A 26,503-nucleotide genomic window follows, 5' to 3' on the forward strand; every position below is an offset into this window, starting at 1 on the left:
GCTGATTTGCATCTAGGAAGATCTTCATTGAAAGCATCTCTAGAGAGTTTAGGAATTTAGGCAGTCTTTCTACATCAAGATAATAAGAGTTAACTTGTTAATGTAAATATTCCCATGGGCCTTTTGCTCTTATGTAGAAATCTAAGAATTGAAATTTCTCTGCTTATTGAGGTTTTTTTTTTGTTTTGTCAGTCCTGGGGCTTGAACTCAGGGCCTGGGCACTGTCCCTGAGTTTCTTTTGCTCAAGACTTAACACTCTACCACTTGAGCCATAGTACTTTTTCTGTTTATGTGATGCTGAGGAATTGAACCCAGGGTTTCATGCATGCTAGTCAAAGCACTCTACCACTAAGCCACATTACCAGCCTTCGTTGGTTTTAAAATAACAGCTCACTGCTGATAGTGATAGCTGCTGTTTTAGTTTATTTTACATTATAACAACAAAATACGGGAGGCAGCCTAACTTTGTAAGGAAGATAGGTTTATTTAGATTACAGTTCTGGTGGGTGATTGGAGGGCATGCACTGCATTGGCTCCTCTCTGATGAGGACTTTACTAGTCATGTCACATCAAAGTAAGAGCACATCTATGTGGAAAGGTTTACTTAGTGCAATAGAAAGCCAGACAGAGGCTAGGATAGAGGTAGGATTAGAACTAGAGTTTTCTCATTCAAATATGCTTACACCACACTCCATTAAGTCTGAGGAGATGGGAGCACAGATGACTTTATCTTTTGTAGACATCTTCTCACTGAAACCTGAACTTCAACCCAGAGTCTACATTTCTAGACTTGCTGGTGGGTCTTGCGGTCTTAAGTAGCATTGTGGTATCTTCATGGTCTCCTTCTGCCCCACTCCGAGTGATCAAACCAGAGCTGAAGCCACGCTAATGGTTCAGATGCTACTGATATTTTAAAACCATCTTGGTTCTGCAGATGCAACACAATTCTGGGATTAGCGAGTAGGAGCAATGGCACAACTTGTGCTTGTAGATGAGCTCAGTGCCTCCCATTTTACATCAAAACATGTTCAAAACAATCTGTTTGTACTAGATTCTGGCTAATGCTGTAAAGCGTTAGTCCATTGCTAGCCAGCCACTGAGTAAAGTAGTTTGTGGACAAACTTAGAAGCCAGGTCTGGGAATGTGGCTTAGTGGTAGAGTGCTTGCCTACTATGCATGAAGCCCTGGGTTTGATTCCCCAGTAGCACATACACAGAAAAATCCAGAAGTGGTGCTATGGCTCAAGTGGTAGAGTGCTAGCCTTGAACAAAAGAAGCTTAGGGACAGTGCCCAGGCCCTGAGTTCAAGCCCTAGGACTGGAATCAACAACAACAACAACTTAGAAGCCATTTGTTATACTCTGCAACAGTTTTTTTGTCTTTTATTTTTCATAGAGGTCCTAAGGCTTAAACTCTAGGCTTGGGTGAGGGCTCTGTCCCTGAGCGTTTTTGCTCAAAGTTAGCACTGTACCATTGCACTGTAACTTTATTTCTAGTTTTTTGGTGATTAATTAGAGATAGGAATCTTATGGAGTTCCTTGCCTAGGCTGACTTTGAACCACTGTCCTCAGATCTCAGCCTCCTGAGTAGGATTATAGGCATTAGCGCCGGTGTCTCGCCTGTAATTCTAGCTACTCAGGAGGCTGAGATCTGAGGATTGAAGTTCAAAGCCAGCCCTAGCAGGAAAGTTCGTGAGACTCTTATCTCCTATTAATCACCAGAAAACTGGAAGTGGCACTGTGGCTCAAGTGGTAGAGCGCTAGCCTTGAGCTGAAGAGCTGAGGCACAGCGCCCAGGTCCAGAGTTCAAGCCAGATGACCAACAAAAAAAATTATTTTCTTCCTTTTTTAAAATTTCCCTTTTTTCTCCCTTGTATTTAAATGTGGAAGTCAGTTTTAGATGTTGCATTTGACAGTCCAGATGACATCTCAAGATGCAGAATGAAGTGGGGATGTAGCTCAGTGAAAGAGCAGGTATATTTTGTGTGCATGAGGTTCTAGGTTAAGTCTGTAGTAAAGAAAGTCAGCTGACAACAACTTCAGCTGACAACAACTGAGCCAGAAAAGAGACTGTTAAAATAAATTAGACTTTGCCAGAAAGCCACGCAGACATCCAGGTACAGAGAATAAAGAAAAGGTTTATTTCTAGGAAAGGGGCCGGCAAGATCCCTTCTCACAAGGGAGAAGGGAGAAGAAATGCCAGCTATTGTCTGAGGTGACCTGTGTAACCTACTGAGGGGCTAGAAGGGGTTAGGAGGCAGAGACCCTGCTGTGGACATGAGGACCAGGGGTCTCATCATAGCAGACCAGGATTTATGGCTGCTGCCCAGAGCTAAGGGGCTCTGCAGCTGCCCAGACCCGAAGATCACTCTAAGGGGCTCTTGCTGCCTTATATGGTGGTAGTTGCCTTAGAGAAGTGCCATCCCAAGGTAAAAGGGGGCTGGAGGCTAATTTCTTACTGCCTTTACTAAAGGGGCCTAGTGTTGCCTAGGAAGGGAGCATGCCAAGCTGTGGAAGGGGGAAGGAGCATGCTAAGCTATGGGAAGGGAGCTCATTGGGCTACCAGAGAGTCCTCTGACATTGTAGTTACTGCCTGGTCCCATTTCCCACTCCCAGGACAGCCAAGAACGACAGTTCTTCTTGAGGAGAGGGGCTGAGTAGTAGTACCCTGCTACAGCTTCTTTCCTTCTCACCTGCCCTGCCTCAGGCATCCCACTCTCCCTGGGAGTGGGTCTTTTCAGGGGAAAAGGGGCTGTGAAGGGAAAAGGTAGGTAGCGGCAGTACCGGGACAACAGATGCCCACTCATTTCCTTCACTCTCCGGAGTACCTGCATGTCCTGCACCAAGCCTCGGGGCCCTCAGCTGCACTTACCAATGACCCCAGTAGTTAGTTGCAGGGTGTGAGAACACCATGATAAAGAGCATGGGGCACAGCTCTAGGTTCTGAATTCTGCAGGTTCTATTCTCTGGGGGCATGCTCTACTCCTCACAAGTCAAGTGAGGCCTCTGAAGCTGTTCTACCTCACTAGTCCTGGGACGTAACACATCATCCTACCCTACATCTGCATCATCAAGAGAAAAAACAAACACCTTAGTTCTGAAAGCATGCCACCCTCAGTGCTTGGCTCTCATGCATTGACCCATTGCAGGGCAAGGGTGGGGGCTGTATGGAGTTGCCTCTTTGAAGAAGGGAGGTTGTCACAAGCAGCTATGAGAAAATAAGGACACACTTGACACCTTTTTTTTTTTTCAGAGTTTATAGTAGTTATTTGGCCACTAGTTATTGGTTGCCTTTAATAGCTCAGGGGAGGAAAAACTATGAAGGAAATGACCAGACCCCAACCTCCTAAAAAAGGTAATTTAAAGGAAAGTTAACCAGCAAAAGCTGAAAGTTAGAGGTATGGTTTAAGGGGTCAAGTGAAAACTTTGAGTGAAAAAGCCATGCAAGAACTCAAGACCTGCTGGGTGCCAATAGCTCACACCTGTAATCCTAGCTACTCAGGAAGCTGAGATCTGAGGATTGCAGTTTGAAGACAGTCTGGGCAGGAAAGTCCTTGAGACTCTTATGTCCATTTAATCACAAAAAAGCCAGAAGTGGTGCAGTGCTCAAGTGGTAGAGTTAAGAGGAGGTCAGGAACAGCACCTAGGCCCAGAGTTCAAACCCCAGGACAAAACACAAAACACAAAACACAAAAACACACCCAAAACATCTCAAGATGTTAGTTCAAACCCCATTACTGGCACACCAAAAAAAGAAGAAAAGTCAAACAACGTGTTAATAGCTTAGATGTTTTTTTCCCATAGTCAGTGGTTAGAAGAACAATGAAGAAGTAATCATACATGCTTTGATGTGTGTGTGTGTGTGTGTGTGTGTGTGTGTGTGTGTGTGTCAGTCATGAGGCTTGAACTCTGGGCCTGGGTGCTGTCCCTGTGCTCTTCAGCTCAAGGCGAGCGCTCTACTACTTGAGCCACAGTGCTACTTCTGGTTTTCGAGTGGTTTATTGGAGATAGGAGTCTCACGGACTTTCCTGCCCGGGCTGGCTTTGAACAGCAATCCTCAGATCTCAGCTTCCTGAGTAGCTAGGATTACAGGCGTGAGGCACCGGCGCCCGGCTTCCCTCAGATTATTTTGAAACAGATTCCATACATGCACAAATATGGTGTTGGCAGCCTCTTGATTAAGCTCATTATGTCACATGGGCACCTGTCAGGAGCAGATAGCCGTGTTCCTGATTCTAACCCTTTTCCAGCTCTCTAGGAGGTCCTGGGTATACCTGAGATGAATGAATGGGAGCTTTGGTGGGGATGAGGAGAGTGTAATGGAAAAGAAGCATACGTTTTCTTCAGAGTCTAATCCAGCTTCCCTAGTTACCTGAAAGGGCTAGAGGTGAGCTCCACAGACAGAGTGTTGGTAGTTTTTTTTTAAATCCTGAAACACTGTCCCTATTATCAAGTTACTTCTTTGGTAAGCTTCAGTTCACCTGGCAGTCTTTATCTTTTTCAGACCATTGAGCCCAAAGTAGATATTTTCATCTTTACCCTAAAACTTCAGGACTGTCCCTCTAGCAGGAAGGACCCCAACAGACTGCTTTTCAGCCTTTTTGAAGGTGAGTGAACTGGAAAGCAAGAAGTTTAGTGGACTAGCTTGATGGGTAGCAGTCTGAAAAGCTGGGGTTCCAGCCTCATGCTTCTCTCTAGATACTGCTGTCTGCTGATCCATGTCCCATACCTCAACTTGCACACTGCTTCCTTCCTTCCTTCCTTCCTTCCTTCCTTCCTTCCTTCCTTCCTTCCTTCCTTCCTTCCTTCCTTTCTTTCTTTCTTTCTTTCTTTCTTTCTTTCTTTCTTTCTTTCTCTTTCTTTCTCTCTCTCTCTCTTTCTCTTTCTTTCTCTCTTTTTTTCTTTCTTCCTTTCTCTTTCTTTCTTTCTTTCTTTTTTTTTTTTGGTTGTGAGGCCTGAACTCTGGGCCTGGGAGCTGCCCCTCAGTTCTTCAGCTCAAGGCCAGTGCTCTACCATTGAGCCACAGTGCCTTTTTCTGCTTATGTGGTGCTGAGGAATCAAGCCCAGGGCCTCATAAGCATGCAAGGCAAGCACTTTACCACTGAGCCACCTTCCCAGCCCCTTAATGGAGTTTTATGAATGACACATATGTTCTTGGTTGAGTTTCACATCAAGTAAATAAAATTTCTCTTACAGCAATAAATCAAGACCAGGTGCTTACCATTGGGTTTGATATTAATGCATTCCTGAGCTGTTCAAGTTCTAAGAAAAGGTAATATTACAATTTATGTTGACCAATAACTGTGGTTTATAAACTACTTTTCTTTACATGAGAAATCTTTGAGGATTCTTGTCCTTGCCTCTTAGGCCAGCAGGTTTATCATTGTTATTCAACAGAGAAGGAGGCTCAGAGGAAAAGCCTGATTGAGACAGTCTAGGCCTCACTCATGTAGTTTGGCTTTCTTATTTTTCAAATCACCCAGTTGTGCATACTCAGCATTGCTGGGATTGAGTTTAAGATCTTGTCCTGGCCTTTTTTTTTGTCGGTCATGGGGCTTGAACTCTGGGCCTGGGCGCTGTCCCTGCACTCTTCAGCTCAAGGCAAGCGCTCTATCACTTGAGCCATCGTGCCACGTCAGGTTTTCTACTGGTTTATTGGAGATAAGAGTCTCACGGACTTTCCTGCCTGGGCTGGCTTTGAACTGTGATCCTCAGATCTCAGCCTCCTGAGTAGCTAGGATTACAAGGTTGCCCTGGCCTTTTAAAGATCTTGTAGACAATGTAAATATGTGGAAGAGAAGGTATGTTGAAGTTAGATCTGACCAACGTACTGAAGCTACAAGGTAGTACATTCTTGCCCCCATTTCCTTGGTGTGAAATGTGAAATGCTCTACAGGAGACAGTAAAGACAAGAAAGCTACCCATGGTGAAAATATAACTCCACAAGTGTAGAGGCTTTCATCAGTGATGGAATTGCAGATAATATTTTAAGTTCCACTCTGATTTTTTCATGGACGTTTCCTGCTTAGACTGGCCTTTAAACCTTGATCCTCAGATCTCAGTCTCCTATATAGCTAGTATTACAGGCTTGAGCCACTGGTGCCTACCTGTAGATAATTCCTTGGTGGTTGAACTACTAAGGTTTATAAATAATATACCTCTTATATAGACTCATTGGAAGTTATTTTTATAGTTACACCATGTCCTGTATGACATTAGCAAGAAAGGGATGGTATGGTAAACAGCTTGGGAACATCTCAGAATCTCAGTGTTCTGTCGCATTTTACACATGTGCAGTAAGACAGCCCAGGTTAGAGGTCATCATTCAGCTTCCAGGCCCTCCTCAGTGCCACCACCTCTTCCTGCCTTCCCCTTTCATTACTCAGTCATAACCTTCTAGTGTCCCACAATGTTAACTTGCTTCAGATCAACAGACATACACAATTCTGGATGCCAGGCTTTGTGCTGTAGGTAGAAGCATGAATTTTCCATGACCACACACATGAAGTCAGCCTAGGAGTATTGGGCTAGGTCTCAATGAACGAAAACCCAGGAAATTGAAATCAAATGGGTTCTTCGAGAGGTCAATATTTACCAAATGGAAGTGCCACTAGCTTCAAGGCTTCTGACCTCCTGGTACTTCATCTGAAGATTTAGCATTAGTTTACAGCAGAGGCCCTGACACAGACCACTCAGGTAGATGGGGATGGAGAATCTGTTGATACAAGGGGAGATGGAAGAAGCTTAGAGACAATTGAGTTTTTTCCTGGAGAATTTCAGGCATCGCAGGTAGACAGAGAGGCACCCAAAAACTGACATCAGTGTGGCACACAGTACTGCATTCAGAGGAGGGGCAAAGACCATTTCCTGGGATGGCGTGGGGTAAATCGTGGAAGGAGGGGTACTTGCAAGCCCTGCTATAGCCTGTTTCATCTAGGGGCAGTTGCTTTATTTCCACAGACCTCTTTCCACAAACCTGGACTGAGAGGGTAAGAGGAGCATGGGTAACAATGATGAGCAGAGGCTTGTGTTTTCCTGCTTGAACACACACTGAGGCTGAGCCCTCCAAGAGTGTCACACCCACACCTTGGTTGTGCTACAGTCATGCACACATTTGGAATAATATGTAACTATGAGTGATGTTTTTCTGCGAGGTATTGAGACTTAGTTTTTTTGTTTGTTGTTGTAATGTGGTACTGAGGACCTCATGCATGCTAGGCAAGCACTCTACCACTAAACCACATTCCCAGAGGAATGATCATTTCTTTTCCCCACTATTTTAGCTGTTGTGGAGTTGATGCTGAGTCAACTAGATTTACTTAGGTTTGGAACATCCCTCCTAGGGCCAGCTTGGGCCTATATATCACTCCTTTGGATGGGGGCTATGTTCTATGTCCTTGTCACTCTTGTCAGTTCTGCCTTCTGAGCCAGCCTCTAAATATCACCACCTACCCCATCCACCACACTGTGGACTCCAAGGGAGATGGCTCTTGTGTTCCACCTCCCGGCACACTACCTTTTCCAGACCAACAAAACATAGGATACTGGCCAACCCTTCATCAAGATTGCCTTCTTCTGTTTGCAGCAGTCTATGATGGGTGTTTTCCAGTTGCAGGCCATGATTAATTGGTTGTGAAATCAATTTAGAAGGAAGGGAGGCAGACAGGAAAGGAGGGGAGACCAAGAACACTAGAAATAGAAAATAGACTACATTGCATATAAAAATGGCACTTTCTTTGGTTGGTACTGAGGTTTGAGCTCAAGGCCTCTTGCTTGCTATATACATTCTCTTACCACTTGAAAAGTGGCTCGATCATCCCTTTTTGCTTTAGTTTATTGGGTTTTGTTTTTGTTGGTTGTGGGGCTTGAACTCTGGCCCTGGGCTCTGTTCCTCAGCTCTTCAGCTCAAGGCTAGTGCTCTACACTTGAGCCACAGCACCACTTCCAGTTTTCTGATGGTTTATTGGAGATAAGAGTCTCATGCACTTACCTGCCTGGGCTGACTTTGAACCTCAATCCTCAGATCTCAGCCTCCTGAGTAGCTAGGATTACAGGCATAAGCCATCAGCACTCAGGTTTTTTTCTTTCTTTCTTTTTCTTTTTTGGTCATGGGGCTTGAACTCTGGGCCTGGGCCCTGTCCCTCATCTCTTCAGCTCAGGGCTAGCACTCTACCACGTGAGCCACAGTGCCACTTCCGGTTTTTCTGTTGATTTATTGGAGATAAGAGTCTCACAGACTTTCCTGTCTGGGCTGGGTTGGCTTTGAACTGTGATCCTCAGATCCCAGCCTCCTGAGTAGCTAGAATTGTAAGTGTGAGCCACTAGTGCCTGGTTGGCACTCAATTTTTAGTTTTACAGAGAGGTTCTAGTGTTTTTGCTCAGGACTGGCCTCAAATAATGATCTACCTTAATACCTGTAATTGGGATTACAGATATGCACCTGTGCTTGGCCAAGGACTACACTTCTTTTTTTTTGGGTCCGGTCGTGGGGCCTGAACTCTGAGCCTGGGCGCTGTCCCTCAGCTCTTCAGCTCAAGGCTAGTGCTCTACCACTTGAGCCACAGTGCCACTTCCGGCTTTTTTCTGTTTGCTTATGTGGTGCTGAGGAATCGAACCCAGGGCCTCATGCATGCAAGGCAAGCGCTCTACCACTGAGCCACCTTCTCAGCCCAAGGACTACACTTCTATGTGACATAGTATCTTAAATATATAGTATATGGACATAAATATGTATGCACAGACATAGTGATACATATGGTTAAATACATAGGCTTGATTCCATTACTACAAACTATGTGATCAAGGAGGCAGTACGATGATCAATAGTCTAAGCTCCTGTCTTGTTATTTTGTCATCCTTAACATGACTGTATACTTGAGCATTTGATATTATGTATATAATCCAGGCTGTATGAAGATTGTAGCCAAAGCTGATATTGTTTACAATAATGGATACATACTTGGGGCTGGGAAGGTGGCTCAGTGGTAGAGTGCTTGCCTTGCATGCCTGAGGTCCTGGGTTTGATTCCTCAGCACCACATAAGCAAAAAAAAAAAAGCCGGAAGTGGTGCTGTGGCTCAAGTGGTAGAGTGCTAGCCTTGACCTGAAGAGCTGAAGGACAGCGCCCAGGCCCAGAGTTCAGGCCCCACGACCGGACCCAAAAAAATAATAATAATAATGGATACATACCACTAGTTTCAATGCTGAAATCTCCTGAACCAGCTGGTCCAGAAGTTACTCAACTCTGTAAATGTGCTTCTCCTTCTGGAGGATGAGAAAGAAGTAATTGAAGTACCTATCTCATAAATTAGCTCTGAAAGGTAAATGATACCATTGTTATCACCATGGCCAGCACAGAATCCAACTTGAATTAATGAAGCCATCCTTATTAGTTATGCTTTATAAATAATAAGTGTGGCGCCACAACTGCAGACAGTATTCAAGGGTGGTCTCATCCAAGAGTAGTCACATTATCCATATTCTTACACAAGAGCAGTAATCACTCATCTAGAAAGTAGCCATAATGAGTTTTCCCAGCTGTCACTTCCTGCCAATGATTATGTGGACTTGGTCTTTCTTTATTGATTAAATATGTTGTCCTATTGGTTTGTACGAGGATATTTGTAACTCAGGGTCATGAGTTATTTCCCTTCGTGTCTCTTCAATTCCACAGCATATCCTGTTCTCTGACGGAGAGCCCAGCATTTCAGACTGAGCAGCAGCAAGACCATGGGTCAGCAGTTGGACCCTTGTACTTTGGCTCAGCCTACCAGAGAATCTGGGAGACCTTTGCTAACCAGTCCAAGATAGAAAGAGATGCCTTTCTGAAGGATGTTTTTCCTGAAGGTTTCCTCTGGGGTGTCTCCACAGGAGCCTTTAACGTGGAAGGAGGCTGGGCCGAAGGTGGGAGGGGACCAAGCATTTGGGACCAGTATGGGCACCTGAACACTGCCAAGGACCAGGCCACGCCAGAGGTGGCCAGTGACAGTTACCACAAGCCATCTTATGATGTGGCCCTGATTCGAGGACTCAGAGCTCAGTTGTACAAGTTCTCCATCTCCTGGTCCAGGATCTTCCCTACTGGGTATGGGAGAAACCCCAGCCTCCAAGGTGTGGCCTACTATAACAAGCTGATCAACAGCCTGCTGGACTCCCACATTGAGCCCATGGTGACACTGTTCCACTGGGACCTGCCCCAGGCCCTGCAGGACCATGGTGGGTGGCAGAATGAGAGTGTGGTGGATGCCTTCCTGGACTATGCAGCCTTCTGCTTCTCTACTTTTGGAGATCGTGTCAAGCTGTGGGTGACCTTCCATGAGCCATGGGTGATGAGCTATGCAGGCTATGGCACTGGACAACATGCACCAGGCATCTCTGACCCAGGAGTGGCCTCTTTTAAGGTATTTCCCATTCCCAGGGTGCCTGCTAATTAGGATGGTTGGTGAGACAGAAGTAATTTTGTCTTGCTCCTTTCCTCAGTAGGACTTTCCTTTTTCTTCTTTAAAGGAACCATAAATTGTTAATCATCTTATTTTGCTCAGTACTGTTCTGGCACTTTAAAAATAGTTATTACATCCTTGGGATATAAATAATTGGTGAGGAGATGGGGGCTCAGGATAAATGATATGGTCATAATGGCATCACTGTTGGGTTTTAGGCTAGGAGATTTCAACCCAAGTCCTCCTGATCCTGAAAGAAATCTTCAGGCTGGAGTTGTAGTTCAGTAGTAGAGTCCTGTCACACATACCCCCCACCCAGGACTCAGTGTGTCAAAGCACAGGAAGCCTAACCCAAATTGATTTAAGAGAGTTCAGAGAGAATCTGAACTCAGGGAAATGAAAGGGATTGTTTCTTTTCTCTTTTTCTCTTTCTCTCTCCATCTCTTCCCCTCTCCCCCCTCTCTCTCTTCTTTCTCTCTCTCTCCTTTACCTTTTAAGGGATTGTTTCTAGTTTGGTCACACATGATTTTCCCACACCCAGTTATTTTCTCTTCCTAGTTCTCCTTGTTGGCTGTTTGCTTGCCAGACTTCCTGATTGTTCTGCTTTTATGTTTTAAGACCAACCAGCAAGAAAGAAATCTTGCTCCTATATTTTCTGATTTCTGGGTAGGCACATGCCCACCCCTGAATCTACTGCTGGGTCTTGGCTAGGGAATGTTGGTGACTGATGGGAATGCATAGCAACCTTTTTGTTGTTGTTTGTGCCAGTCCTGCGGCTAAAACTCAGAGCCTGGGTGGTGTCCCTGAGCTTTTTTTTGCTCAAAGCTAGTGTTCTACCACTTGAGTCACAGTTCCACTTCCAGCTTCTTTTGGTGATTAATTGGAGATAAGAGTCTCACAGACTTTCCTGCCTGGGCTGGCTTTGAACCATGATCTTCACATCTCAGCTTCTTGAGTAGCTAGGATGACAGGTGTGTCACCAACACCTGTTAACATAGGAACTATGAAGGGACATATCATTTCTCATATTTTCATTCAGTCTTGGATTTTTTTAACCTTCTTAGCATTCACAAGGCAGCTCAGGTTAGTGCTGATACTTGACATTGTCATTGGTAATTCTCCAAGTTTACATGGTCACAATGATGGTTCCTAATGCTTGTCTAATATTCCATTGGGCACCGTACCTGACTTGGGCTAGTTTAGAAAGGAAAAGTTTCTGGGCTGGGAAGGTGGCTCAGGGTAGAGCGCTTGCCTTGCATGCATGAGGCACTGGGTTCAATTCCTTAACACCACATAAGCAGAAAAATCCAGAAGTGGTGCTGTGGCTCAAGTGCTAGAACACTAGCCTTGAACCTTGAGCTGAGGGACAGTGCCCAGGCCAACCGACCAAAAAAAAAAAAAAGTTTCTTCTGGAAAAGAGTGCAATTTGCCATTGGAGTTCAGGAACTAACATTCTGAACATGAGAAAAACCTTCCTATGGCATATTTTTGATAGGAAATTCTTCAGAAGTGTCATCTTTTTCAGATGATAAAAAGGAAAAGGAATTAGGATTTAGCAAGGTGTCTTCTGCACATCAAGGGTTTTAGTGTTCTTGTTGTTTTGGGGAGTACTAGCGTTCAGGGCCTTGAATTTGCTAGGTGGGTGCTACTGTTCATACCTACACTCTCCAACCCCCCCTTGCCAATTGTGGGGCTTGATCTCAGGACTTAACAATCTTTTTTTTTTGGGTCCGGTTGTGGGGCCTGAACTCTGGGCCTGGGCACTGTCCCTCAGCTCTTCAGCTCAAGGCTAGCGCTCTACGACTTAACAATCTTGTATGACTTGCTTCTCACTGCTGTGCTCTACTACTTGAACCATACTTCCAGCTCAGCTTTTTGCTGAGGTGCGGGGGGGGGGGGTCTCACAGACTCTGGTTTCAAGCTACAATCCCCGTGATTTCAGTTTCCTGAGTAGCGAGGGTTACAGGCATGAGCCACTTCCCCCCCCCTGCTTTTTTTTTTGCACTATTTTTAAGATAGAGTCTCACTTTCCGCCTGGGTGTATGCCTGGGTGATCAGCCTATTTTAGGCTCCCTGTTTTAACAACAGGTCCATGCTCTTGGTTGAAAACAAGGGTCTCACAATTTTTTTTTTTTGTTTGGGCTGCCTTCTAGGATTATAGGTAAAAGCTACTAGTGCTACCTTGTTTTTGTTTTTGTTTTTTGCCAATCCTGGGGCTTGAACGCAGGGCCTGGGCTCTGTCCTTATACCACTTCTGGCTTTTTCTGAGTAGTTGATTGGAGATGAGAGTCTCACAGATTTTCTACCGGGCTGGCTCTGAACTGAGATCCTCAGATATCAGCCTCCTGAGTAGCTAGGAGTTTCTTGGTTTTGTTTTTGAAGTACAAGGTTTCCATGTAGCCCAAGCTGATCCTCCCTGCCGCAGTCTTCCAAATGTTGGGCTTATGGGTGTAGATGAATACACTACCTACTCCAAGGTTTTTTGTTGTTGTTGTTGTTGGTTGTGGGGCTTGAACTCTGGGCTTGGCCGCTGTCCTTCAGCTCAAGGCTAGTGCTTTACTGCCTGAGTCACAGCGCCACTTCCGGTTTTCTAGTGGTTTATTGGAGATAAGAGTCTCACAGAGTTTCCTACCTGGGCTGGCTTTGAACCATGATCCTCAGATCTCAGCCTCCTGAGTAGCTAGGATTACAGGCGTGAGCCACCGGCGCCAGGCTATTCCAAGTTTTTGGTTCGCCTACTCCAAGTTTTGGTCGGTGCTTTGCGTGCACTAATCTTAATCTTTCCAGATGGACCCATAATGATCCACTTCTTTTTCTTATTAATATTATATACTTTATAGAGTTTTAGTATGTAGATATGAAACTATATTAAACTGTGTAAAGCAATATCCAGGAATATGTCAGGGAAGTATCTACTTCTCACAGACTAAAAAGCTGAAACTGAGGGAACAGATTGTATGCTTATAGAGGAGATAATTCATAGCAGAGTCAAGATTTACTTGTAAACTTGTTTACTCTGATACCTCTCTTTTGTCTGTTTTTCTGTGATATTCTTCCAGGGAACATAGATGACTTGTAAGACCATGGGATTAAGTGTACAGAGAGATTCCTGGTTGTGGAATTTATGTAGAAAGGAAAATAAGTAGGCTACAGAGTGGTCTCCCTTTTTCACTTGTTCAGCATTGAGTACAGAGGCAGAATGTGTAGGATGACAATAGCAGGCCTGGATCTGATTGCTTGGTTTAAACCTTTCTTAGCTCTTCCTTTCTTTTCTTTTTTTTCTTTTTCTTTTTGGTTGGTTGTAGAGCTTGAACTCTGGGCCTGGGTGCTGTCCTTCAGCTCTTCAGCTCAAAGCGAGCACTCTACCACTTAGGTCACAGCATCACTTCTGACTTTCTAGTGGTTAATGGACTTTCCTGCCTGGGCTGGTTTGGAACCGAGATCCTCAGATCTCAGCCTCCTGAGTAGCTAGGATTACAGGCGTGAGCCACCAGTGCCTGGCTCAAGAAAGGAATTCTTTTTTTTTTTTTTTGGCCAGGTTTGGGGCTTGACTCAGGGCCTGGGCACTGTCCCTGAGCCTCTCTGTGCTCAAGGCTAGCAGTCTTACCACTTGAGCCACTGCATCACTTCTGGCTTTTTCTGTATATGTGGTACCGAGGAATTGATCCCAGGGCTTTGTGTATGCTAGGCAAGCATACCACTAAGCATACCACTAAGCCACATTCCCAGCCCTCTTTTCTTTTCTTCCTTTCTTTTTTCTTTTTTTTTTAATTTTAATTTTTTGTGAACATACTGTACAGAGGGGTTACAATTACATGGGCAAGATAATGAGTACATTTCCTATCAAGCATTGCAGCCTCCTCCTTTGTTTACCCTTCACATCCCTTCCCAGCCTCCCCCCGCCCCCCTTTCTTTTTTCTTGTTTTCTCTCTCCTTCATTCCTTCTTTCCTTCCTTTCTGAAGCAGGATTTCACAGTTAATTTAAGCTAGTTTGTAACTCAAGATTCTCCTGCCTCAGCCTCCTGAATGCTGAGATTACATGTTTCTTTCACTCTGCACAGCTCTGCCTGGGTCCTATATTCTCACATTACTCCTAATTTCAGCCTTGTGGAGTTATTATACCATTATAGATCTTGTCTTCTTTATATGTTAGGTGGAAATAATAATTATACTTTTCAAATGAAGTTGTTATAAGGATTACATGAAAGAATTTATTGAGCAATAAAGGCTCAATATGTGTTGTTATTGTTACTGAGCTTGTTGATGATGTTGCTATAGATTTACTGATGCTGACTTTTGCTAATTTTCTTGATTTGTTAATACTGGTTTTGATCGTGTTAACATCAGCATTATTGATGTTGCCTATAGACATGTGGATTAAATTCTTCACACTGTGATTGATTTGATGTTATTATTGACTTACTGACACTATTAGCATGAGTTTGTTGATTTGTTGACATTATTAACTTGTTGCCATAATGGACATTGGTCTTAATGTTGTCAAATTATTGAGGATTTTTTGGAATTTGTGTTATGTTGCCATTGTCAGTGTTGTCTTTGTTGACTTGTTGACATCACTGACATTAGTATTAACTTGCATGTTGCTGTTGATTTGCTGTTGGCTTCTTAGTGCTATTGTTGGCACCATTGGTATTAAGCACTATATTTCTTTCTGTCTTTCTCACTAGGTGGCTCATTTGATCCTCAAGGCTCATGCTAGAACTTGGCACCACTATAACCATCACCATCGCCTGCAGCAGCAGGGCCAAGTGGGCATTGTGCTGAATTCAGACTGGGCGGAGCCCCTGTTTCCAGAAAGGACTGAAGACTTGGCTGCCTCTGAACGCTACTTGCACTTCATGCTGGGTTGGTTTGCACACCCCATCTTTGTGGATGGAGACTACCCAGCCATCCTGAGGGCACAAATTCAACAGATAAATGAACAGTGCCCCAGGCCTGTGGCCCAGCTCCCTGAGTTCACCCAGGCAGAGAAGCAGCTCATAAAAGGTTCTGCTGACTTTCTGGGTCTGTCTCATTATACCTCCCGCCTCATCAGCAAGGCCCGACAGCACACCTGCATCCCAAGCTATGAGAACATTGGAGGCTTCTCCCAACATGTGGATCCTACCTGGCCCCAAACCTCATCTCCTTGGATTCGTGTGGTGCCCTGGGGTATAAGGAGACTGTTGCGGTTTGCATCGGAAGAATACACAAGAGGAAAAGTTCCAATCTACCTGGCAGGGAATGGCATGCCCATAGGGGAAAGCGAAAACCTCTTTGATGATTCCTTAAGAGTGGACTACTTCAACCAGTACATCAACGAGGTACTCAAGGGTAAGAATAGTTGATATACTGGTGATTAGAAGGTGAATGGCTCTTCTCTAAGTGTTCTGAGTCTTCAAAATTCTTATTACTGGAACAAATACAATCTCCAAGGAAACAAAACTAAAAGTAGTATTGGTGGCAATAGTGCTCCTCACTTCACATCCCTTCACACCATCCTCTCAACTGCCTTTCCCAAAGGCTTGCATCCTTCTCCTTCCACTCCCTTCCTTCCTTCCTTCTTTCTTTCCTTCCTTCCTTCCTTCTTTCCTTCCTTCCTTCCTTCCTTCTTTTTTCTTTTCTCTTATTCTTCTATCCTTTCCCTCCCTTCCTTTCTCCTTCCCTCTCTTCCTTCCTCCCTGCCTCTCTTCCTCCCTGCCTCTTGCTTGTCTGATTGCCTGCTTTTGGCAATATTGAAGCTTAAACTTAGGGCTACCAGTTGAACCATGACTCCAGCTCTTTTTGCTCTTGTTATTTTTGAGATAGTGCCTTGCTTTTTCCCCCTAGGCTAGAATGGACCATAGCCCTCCTATTTATGTTTACCCACCACTGTTGGTGGAGTAACAGGCATGAAATCACCATGCCTAGCCTTTTCTGTTGAAGTGAGGAGGGGTGTATCCCAAGTACTTTTTGGACCAGGCCAGCATGAAATGGTGATCCTCACCATGTTAGCCTCCCACATAGCTGGGATGACAGTCACATATCACTATAACTGGCTTTGGTTGAAATGGAATCCTAAAATCGTTTTTGAAATGGAGTCCTAAAACTGTTTTCTTCCAGGCTGGCTTTCAATTGTAATCCTCCTGTTATGCTAGGATTAATGGTGTGAGTCACTGCACCCAGGTATTCCCATGTTTTCCCCTAGAATGTTCTTTCTACCCTTCAATGTCCTGCCCATTTGCATCCTAGCTAGGCATCAAGCCATATCATCTTAGGAGCACAGTATTTTTTTTTAATTGTGAAAATACCATACAGAGGAGTTACAATTACATGGACAAGATAATGAGTACATTTCTTATCAAGCATGGTAGCCTCCTCCTTTGTTTCCCTTTACCATCCCTTCCCATCCCCCCCAAAGTTATAAAGTTTGTTTTTTGACATAACAACTTGTACATCTCATTACTGCAATGAGTCCACCTGTATCCCTATTTAAACAGTTTGTTTTTGCCCTTCCCCTCCACAAATTATACCAACATCAAATACAGTGAAAGCAGGGGTTATACCGTGGGGGAGGGACATACAAAGCAACAAAGAAATCATCTTATAAATCCTTTCCAAAGAGGACTCAGTTTAAGAGGATACAGGCAGAAAATTATATGGTGATAAGGGCATGTAGATGCTTAGGATAGGATTCTAACTCATTAATTTCTTCATTACTCTAACCCCATTAATTCCATTTCCTTCACCTGACTATGAAATTTATATGTCAGGTTGGAGGCATGGCTCAAGTGCTTAGCAATCATAAGGCCCAGAGTTCAAACTTCAGTCCTACTTCCCCCGAAAAAATGTATTTCATGTCATTCATTGTGATCCAATTGGCCCATGTCTAGTTTCATGTTTTCTGCTGTATCATTCATATGTCTTTTTTTCCTCCTGGTTGTGGGGCCTGGGTGCTGTTCCTCAGCTCTTCAGCTCAAGGCTAGTGCTCTACCATTTGAGCCATAGCACCACTTCCAGTTTCTTGTGGTTTATTGGAGATAAGAGTCTCACGGACTTTCCTGCCCAGGCTGTTTTTGAACTGTGATCCTCAGATTTCTTTTGACTGTTTTTCTTTTTCTTTTTTAAACATACAGAATGTGTCATCATTTTATGTTGAAATTATTGCAGGGAAAAGCAAAAAGTCGCACTTTAAAAAGATTGGCAAGTGCCAGTGGCTCACATCTGTAATCTTAGCTACTCAGGAATCTGAGGTCTGATAATCACAGTTTGCCTATTCAGGAAAGTCTGTGAGACTGTTATCTCCATTAACCATCAAACAGCCAGAATTGGGGCTATGGCACAAGTGGTAGACTGTAGCCTTGGGCAAAAAAGCTCACAGACAGCAGCACCCAGACCCTGAGTTCAAGCCCCAGGACCAGCACCAAAAAAAAAAAAAAATCAAATAATTTATGTATTCTATAGAAAATCAAGTCATCTTGATATGAGCAGATGGAGCATATTCTATTACTTATTTCAAGATAGGGATGGTGTATGAAGTTGAGATATGTGGCCATAAACGTGGCCTGGTGTTTTGTGGAGTCTTCTTGGTTTTCCTTTTATGCATTTTGAAGAGAAAAAAAGGCTCAGTTTTGTGATTATCTAAGTAACTTCCAAAACTATCAGCCAGCCCTAAGCAAGAAAAAATGAGGGCTGGGAAGGTGGCTCAGTGGTAGACTGCTTGTCTTGCATGCATCAGGCCCTGGGTTCGATTCCTCAGCACCACATAAGCAGAAAAACCTGGAAGTGGCGCTGTGGCTCAAGTGGTAGAGCGCTAGCCTTGAGCTGAAGAGCTAAGGGACAGTGCCCAGGCCCAGTTCAGCCCCCATGACCAACAACAAAAACAAAAATGAATGAACAAAGATCAAGTTCAAGCTCCAGTACCAACAACAACAAGAAAAAAGAATTTTTTTTTTTTTTTTGGGTCCGGTCATGGGGCCTGAACTCAAGGCCTGGGCGCTGTCCCTGAGCTCTTCAGCTCAAGGCTTGCGCTCTACCACTTGAGCCACAGCGCCACTTCCGGCTTATGTGGTGCTGAGGAATTGAACCCAGGGCTTTGAGCATGCAAGTCGAGTGCTCTACCACTGAGCCACCTTCCCAGCCCCAGGAAATTTTTTTTTGGCAGTAGGATAGTTTAAATTCAGGGCCTCATGTTTGCTAGGCAGGCAGTGCTTTAGAACTTAAACCATGTCTCCAGCAGTGCTTTTTGCTAGTTAATTGAAAGAGTCTAATGAACTTTTCTGACCTGGCTGGACTCAAACCTTTATCCTCCAACTCTCAGCCTCCTGAATATCTAGTATTACAAGCATGAGCCAATGATGCTTAGCTTCAAAGGGAAACTTTATATTTTCTATTTTTATTGTTTATGGATCTTGAACTCAGGCCTGGATGCTCTTCCTGAGCTCTGTGGAGTCACAGCACCACCTCCAGTTTTCTGGTGGTTACTTGGAGATGTCTCACAGATTTTCCTGCCCTGGCTGGCTTTGAACCTCAATCCTCAGATCTCAGCCTCCTGAGTAGCTAGGATTATAGCTGTGAGCCACCAGCACCCGGCCAAAGGGAAACTTTCTAAAAGTGACATTAGTAACAGGCTCAAACAATTTTATAAGAAAAATTATCTTGTCTAAAAATATTGTTTTTGTTTTTCTTCATAGCTGTGAAGGAAGACTCAGTAGATGTTCGTTCTTACATTGCTCGTTCCCTCGTTGATGGCTTCGAAGGCCCCTCTGGCTACAGCCAGAGATTTGGGTTGTACCATGTTAACTTCAACGAGAGCAGCAAGCCAAGGACGCCCAGGAAATCTGCCTACTTTTTCACCAGTATCATTGAAAAGAATGGCTTCCTTGACAAAGTGGTCAAAAGGCTTCATCCACCTTCTACAGCCTACTTCCCCTCCAAGACTAAAACCTTTGCATTCCCATCTGAGGTGCCCTCCAAAGCTAAGGTAGTATGGGAAAAGTTCTCCAACCAACCCAAGTTTGAAAGAGACTTGTTCTACCATGGCACATTCCGGGAGGACTTTCTGTGGGGTGTATCCTCTTCAGCCTATCAAATTGAAGGAGCTTGGGATGCTGATGGCAAAGGCCCCAGCATTTGGGATAACTTTACCCATACACCAGGCAATGTCAAAGACAATTCCACTGGAGACATAGCCTGTGACAGCTACAATAAGCTGGATGCTGATCTGAATATGCTTCGAGCTTTGAAGGTGAATGCTTATCGCTTTTCTATCTCCTGGTCCCGGATTTTCCCAACTGGAAGAAACAGTACTATCAACAGTCATGGTGTTGAATACTACAACAAACTGATTGATGGGTTGGTGGCAAGCAACATCTCTCCCATGGTGACACTGTTTCACTGGGACCTACCTCAGGCCCTCCAGGATATTGGAGGCTGGGAGAATCCTTCCCTGATTGACTTGTTTGACAGCTATGCAGACTTCTGTTTCCAGACCTTTGGTGACAGAGTCAAGTTCTGGATGACCTTTAATGAGCCCTCATTCCAGGCATGGCTTGGTTATGGCTCAGGGGTATTTCCTCCAAATGTGAAGGACGCAGGCTGGGGCCCTTACAGGATTGGCCATGCAGTGATCAAAGCTCATGCCAGAGTCTATCATACTTATGACAAGAAATACAGGCAGAAGCAGAATGGGGTCATCTCATTGAGCCTGAGTGCACACTGGGCAGAGCCCAAATCACCAGGAGTCCCCAGAGAGGTGGAAGCAGCTGATCGAAAGTTACAGTTTGTTCTGGGTTGGTTTGCACACCCCATTTTTAGAAATGGAGACTATCCTGATGCCATGAAGTGGAAAGTAGGAAACAGGAGTGAACTACAACACTTAGCCACCTCTCGCCTGCCCAGCTTCACAGAGGAGGAGAAGGCATACATTAGGGGCACAGCTGATGTCTTCTGCCTCAACACCTACTCAAGTAGAATCGTAAGTCACAAAACACCCAGACTAAATCCACCCTCCCATGAAGATGACCAGGAGATCACAAGGGAGGACGATACTTCCTGGATCTCGTCAGCAATGCACAAAGTAGTGCCCTGGGGAATGAGGAGGCTGCTGAATTGGATCAAAGAAGAGTATGGAGAAATCCCTATCTATATCACCGAAAATGGAGTGGGGCTGGAAGATCCAAAAGTAGATGATACCGATAGGATATTTTTCCACAAAACCTACATCAATGAAGCTTTGAAAGGTATGTGAGAATTCATTTCATCTTACAGATTCTTTCAGCCTTCCATATGTCAAGAGCCTGAAATGGCTCAATACAATACATTTAAAGATTCTCTTTTGTGCTCTAACTTTGTAATTCCTTACCCATTTGGGGTTTACATATTCCTTGAGAAACTGGGGGGGAAAGCTATGCTCTTTTCCCAGAAAAAATGTACAAATGTATACAGAATCTCCAAAAGAATTTTTTTCTTGAGTCCACTTTTTCATTACCATGTACTCCAGAAAAAAAAAAACATACAAAAAAAAACAACCTTTTTTTTTTTTTTTCCTGTCAGTCGTGGGCCTTGCACTTAGGGCCTGGGCACTGTCCCTGAGCTCTTTTACTCAAGACACTAGCACTCAACCACTTTGAGCCACAGCTCTACTTCTGGTTTTCTGGTGGGCTTCCCTGCCTAGACTGGCTTTGAACCTCTGTCTTTAGACCTCAGCATCCTGAGTATCTAGGATTATAGGCATGAGCCACCAGCGACCAGCCAAAACCAAAAACCTCTTCTTTAAATTCTCACTTCTGTAATTACCTTCTAAAGCAGGCTGTGGCTTGTGAATTCAAGATAAGTCCCTTTACCTTACTAAACAAATTTGATTTTGTAAAGATCAATCATTAATACTTGCTGTAGGGTCATCAAAGCTAGCAAAAAAAAAAAAAAGAACAAAACCATCTGTGCATGTCTCAGGGTACATGTTACTCTGCTTTCAAGGAGATTGCCTTGAGGAATCTGCGCATGAATGGGCTTCCTAAAGTTCCTGACTCCTTGTCTAAAGTTCTGTTTGTCCTTTGGGATGTTTCTAGCCTACAGGCTCGATGGTGTAGACCTTAGAGGGTATTCTGCCTGGTCTCTAATGGATAACTTTGAATGGTCGTTTGGCTACACAATCAAGTTTGGACTGTACCACGTTGACTTCAATAATGTGAACAGGCTCCGCACAGCAAGAGCCTCGGCCAGGTACTACACAGAGGTCATTACCAATAATGGCATGCCACTGCCCAAGGAGGATGAGTTCTTGTATGGACACTTTCCTGAGGGCTTCCTCTGGAGTGCAGCATCTGCTGCGTATCAGGTAAGGTGTTCAGGGTCATACTCACATGTGCCAGGATTTAGATTCAGTACTGAAGAGGCAGTAGCATGAGTAAGGGGGTCCAACAAACCTCTGGGGGCCAGTGTGTACTGTAGAGGGGACAGGAAGTTCCTCTTTGTGTGCAGTCCAACTTCTTCCCATCCCCAAGTTTGGACAGATCAGCAGTTGGTACACTGTGCTGTGATGGGTGTTTGCATGGCCAGAAGGAGTAGATAGAACCTGAACAGAAACACTTGGGCAAAGATAGGCAAATAAGTATGCCAAGCCTCTGCTGATGCTTTCTCCTCACCCAACCTTCTGGCTTCAAACATGAGCCTGGGCTTTTTCTAACATCCCAACATCAAACTGTTACCTTATTCATGCCAAGTGAGACTCACTAATATGGTTTTAGCTTTCCTCAGAAAAGTGAAATGCAAAAGACAATAAATGACATTAATGACAATAAATAGCCAGTCAGTGGTGAGTCATGGATCACTGCCTAAATTTATCACCTCTGACACAGAACTGGGGTGCAGGGTTGGGTTGCAGAGAGACTCACCTGACTCTGAGTGAGTTTAGCACATGAGTTGTTTTTTTATGTCATCATCACTGCTCAAAATGTTTCTGAGGTAGGTGAGGGTTAGCAGTTCAGATGCCTCCCTACTTGTAACCACCAAAATATGCCTGCAGACATGGCTAACTGATCTTTGGAAGCAAACTGGTACCCAGATGAGAAGCATTGCTCCACAGGTTTAGCTGGACACAGGGTTAGGAATTATTCCTTGTAGGGTAGAGGATAAAAACATGGCTTGAGGGCTGGGAAGGTGGCTCAGTGGTAGAGTGCTTGTCTTGCATGCATGAGCTCTAGGTTCGATTCCTCAGCACCACATAAGCAAAAAAAGCAGGAAGTGGCACTGTGGCTCATGTGGTAAAGTGCTAGCCTTGAGCTGAAGAGCTCAGGGACAGTGCCCAGGCCCAGAGTTCAAGCCCCATGGCTGACAAAAAAAAAAAAAGTATTTTAACCAATTCACATCTGAAATTTTGTGTGTGGGGGTGTATGTACCACTACTGGGGCTTGAACTCAGGGCCTTGCTCGACTTTCTCACTGAAGGCTGGTATCTACCACTTGAGCCACACCTCCACTTCTAGCTTTTTGCTGGTTAATTGGAGATAAGTCTTTTGGATTTGTCTGTCCAGGCTGGCTTCCAAAACTTGATCCTCAGATTCTGGTAAGATTGCTGCTATGTCTGGAATTTTCTGAGTTCCCATTTCCATTCATCCAGTCAGTCAACAAGTCCCAATTTTCATCATTGTGACACTGTATATTCTGATTAGCAAAATGTGCTGCATGAGCCGAGACAAGTGGTTGTGTTTCCTGACCAAAGCATGAGCTGATGTCTCAGGACCATGGGTTCTTCTAAAAACTATGTATTTGGAAATCTTATAAGTTACACACACACACACACACACACACACACACACACACTTTCTCAGACACACACACACACACACACACACCCTTTCTCAGACTCCTTAACTGTTCACATTTTATCCTATTTGCCTTTTCTATGAATTATGTGTGTATATATGCATATATATGTTTATGAATGTACGTATGCATTACTAAAACATCACTAGAACAAATAGGAGCCTACTATGCTTTTTCATCAAAAAATTAACTTTTATACTTCTAAGAAAATAATATTTTGTGGATAGCTATTTGGAGACTTATCTAAATACCTATTCCTCATCAAATTCTACCCATTACTTTTAGCAGCTGCTGATAGTTTTTTTTGCCTGAGTCAGTTACGACTATGATGATTGCCAAATGTTGATTTGGGTTTTTAATTTTTATTTTATTTATTTTTGGTCGGTTGTGGGGCTTGAACTCTGTCTGGGGCTGTCCCTCAGCTCTTCAGCTCAAGGCTAGCACTTTACCACTTGAGCACAGGGCCACTTCTGGTTTTCTGAGTGGTTTATTGGAGATAAAGAACTTTCCTGCCCAGGCTGGCTTTGAACCATGATCTTTAGATCTCAGCCTTTTGAGTAGCTAGGATTATAGGCATGAGCTACCAGTGCCCAGCTTTTATTAAAAATAATTTATATTGGGGGCTGGGAAAGTGGCTCAGTAGTAGAGCACTTGCCTTGCATGCCTGAGGCCCTGGATTCGATTCCTCAGCACCACATAAACAAAAAGAAAAAAGCCGGAAGTGGTGCTGTGGCTCAAGTGGTAGAGTGCTAGCCTTGAGCTGAAGAGCTGAGGGACAGTGCCCAGGCCCAGAGTTCAGGCCCCACAACCGACCAAAAAAAATTATATTTATTTTTATTTTTGCCAGTCCTGGGGCTTGAACTCAGGACCTGGGCTCTGTCCCTGAGCTTCTTTTGCTCAAGGCTAGCACTCTACCACTTGAGCCACAGCTTCACTTCCGGCTTTTTCTGTTTATGTGGTACTAAGGAATTGAACCCAGGGCTTCATGTATGCTAGACAAGCACTCTATCACTGAGCCACATTCCTAGTCCCTGATTTGGTTTTTTTGGCAGTATTGAGATTTGAACTAAGGGCTTCACACTTGCCAAGATGGCACTTTACCATAAATGTGAGCCACCCTCCAGCCTTTTTTTTTTCTGATTATTTTTTCTTTTCCTCATTTTGGTCTGAGACTGGAACTCAAAATTTGGTACCTGATGCTTTTGCTCATTGGCTGACTCTCTACCAAATGAGCCAAGCCTCCCACCTCTCTGCTGGTTTGTTTTGTTGTCATCATGATGGGGCTTGAACTCAGGGCCAGAACACTGTCCCTGAGCTCTTCAGTTCAAGGCTAGTGCTCTACCACACTGAACCCCAGTTCTACTTCTCATTTTCTGGTGGTTAACTGTAGATAAGTGGCTCACTGATTTTTCCTTCCTGTGCTTGATTTAAGCCGTGATCCTTAGATCTCAGCCTCCTAAGTAGGTAGACTACAGGCGTGAGCCATCAGCACCCAGCTCTGCTGGTTATTTTTGAGCTGGCATCATGAATTTTTCTGCCTAGTTTGGGCTTCTTCCATTCTTAGCCTCTTGATTAGCCAGGATTAACAGGCTCCAATGTTGATTTATTTTTTGAATTCCAGCATTCTTTTTACATCAGGTAACAATTCTTGAGAAAGGAAATTTTTATCTTTTGTCCTGTTTATAACATATATATATATATATATATATATATATATATATTTATCATTGGTATGGCCTTGTAGAGTCCCATTTTATTCAGTGGATTATACTTTTTACTAGTATTTATTTAGATGTTCAGATTGTCTCAGATTTTACCAGAAGAAGTGGATTTTAGATGGATTTTTGTATTTTTGCCATGGCCTATTCTTTAGTCATTTTCCTAATTTTTACTGGTACAGGCTTTTTTTGGGGGGGGGGGAGGGTCCAGTCGTGGGCCTTGAACTCTGGGCCTGGGCGCTGTCCCTCAGCTCTTCAGCTCAGGCTAGCGCTCTACCACTTGAGCCACAGCACCACTTCCGGCTTTTTTCTTTTTGCTTATGTGGTGCTGAGGAATGGAATCCAGGGCCTCAGGCATGCAAGGCAAGCGCTCTACCACTGAGCCACCTTCCCAGCCCCTGGTACAGGCTTTTTTCTTGTATCTCCAACCTTTACCAGTCATTTTCTAATAAGCCCTGCACCTTTTAGTGCCAAATGTTTAGTAACAATCATCTGCATACTGCTCTTTCCATGTCATTACTTCTAGGCCCTCTCAGTGGACAGAAGAACTGTATGCACTACACACACATTTATGTATATTTCTATATCCATTCATATATCTGTGTGTGTGTGTGTGTGTGTGTGTGTGTGTGTGTGTGTGTGTGTGTGTGTGTGTGTGTGTGTGTGTGTCAGTCCTGACAGGCTCAGGACACTATCCCTGAGCCTCTTTGCACTCAAGGCTAGTGCTCTTCTACTTCAGACACAATGCTACTTATGGCTTTTCTGAGTAGTTTATTGGAGATAAGAGTCTCATGGCCTTACCTGCCCAGGCTGGCTTCCAACCACAATCTTCAAATCTCAGCCTCCTGAGTAGCTAGGATTACAGGCGTGTGCCACCAGCACCCAGCTCCATATATATTTATGTTTAAAATTATGTTATGCTAGGTATGTACATTCCTAGGTAATACATTCCTATAATCCCAGCACTTGGAGGCTGGGGCAGAATGATTACTAGTTCAAGGCCAATATGAGTTATATAGTGAGGCCTTATTTCAAAAACCAAAAGCAAGGAAGTTGTAACTATGGCTCAAGTGGTAGAGCACCAGCCTTAAGCAGAGCAGCTAAGGGACAGCACTTAGGCCTACTTAATTCAAGCCTCAGTGCTTGAATTAACATACACACGTACACATACATACATAACATGAATTTATACCAATACTTCCAATACCAACCCAACTCCCTAAGATTAGAGAAAAATAAACTCTAGTTAACTCATTTTCCATATGTCTATCTCTTTTCCAGTGGTAAGGAGTCTAGCTTCTATTATCCTAAAGTCTCTTATTTGTTCAATGCTCTTGCATCACTGAATCATCCCATCACACACACACACACACACACACACACACACACACAGCTCATCTGGCAGCTGCTCCTACTGGCACTAGATATGATATACCATTTTTTACAGCCAAGTTCGGATGTGTCTCCTTGGTTAAAACGCCAGCACCATCTTTGCTGTCCCAGGCATACATTATCACACCATATTTGTTCATGTATTTGAATGTAA

General features: G+C 44.0%; 1 protein-coding gene across 1 annotated transcript in view; it reads left to right on the top strand.

Moving 5' to 3' along the window:
- Lct (lactase) overlaps positions 1 to 26,503 on the top strand; it is a 66,207-nt gene that overhangs the window by 25,619 nt on the left and 14,085 nt on the right. The window contains exons 4-9 of the mRNA XM_070038569.1: positions 4,503 to 4,605; positions 5,195 to 5,270; positions 9,671 to 10,397; positions 15,125 to 15,770; positions 19,109 to 20,656; positions 21,485 to 21,753. Of these exons, the coding sequence (XP_069894670.1) occupies positions 4,503 to 4,605; positions 5,195 to 5,270; positions 9,671 to 10,397; positions 15,125 to 15,770; positions 19,109 to 20,656; positions 21,485 to 21,753 (3,369 nt within the window). The remainder of the gene's footprint in view (positions 1 to 4,502; positions 4,606 to 5,194; positions 5,271 to 9,670; positions 10,398 to 15,124; positions 15,771 to 19,108; positions 20,657 to 21,484; positions 21,754 to 26,503) is intronic.

This window comes from Dipodomys merriami, unplaced genomic scaffold (assembly GCF_024711535.1).
Source record: "Dipodomys merriami isolate MVZ:Mamm:240054 unplaced genomic scaffold, mDipMer1.0.p SCAF_1, whole genome shotgun sequence".
In the NCBI taxonomy this organism is placed as follows: domain Eukaryota; kingdom Metazoa; phylum Chordata; class Mammalia; order Rodentia; family Heteromyidae; genus Dipodomys; species Dipodomys merriami.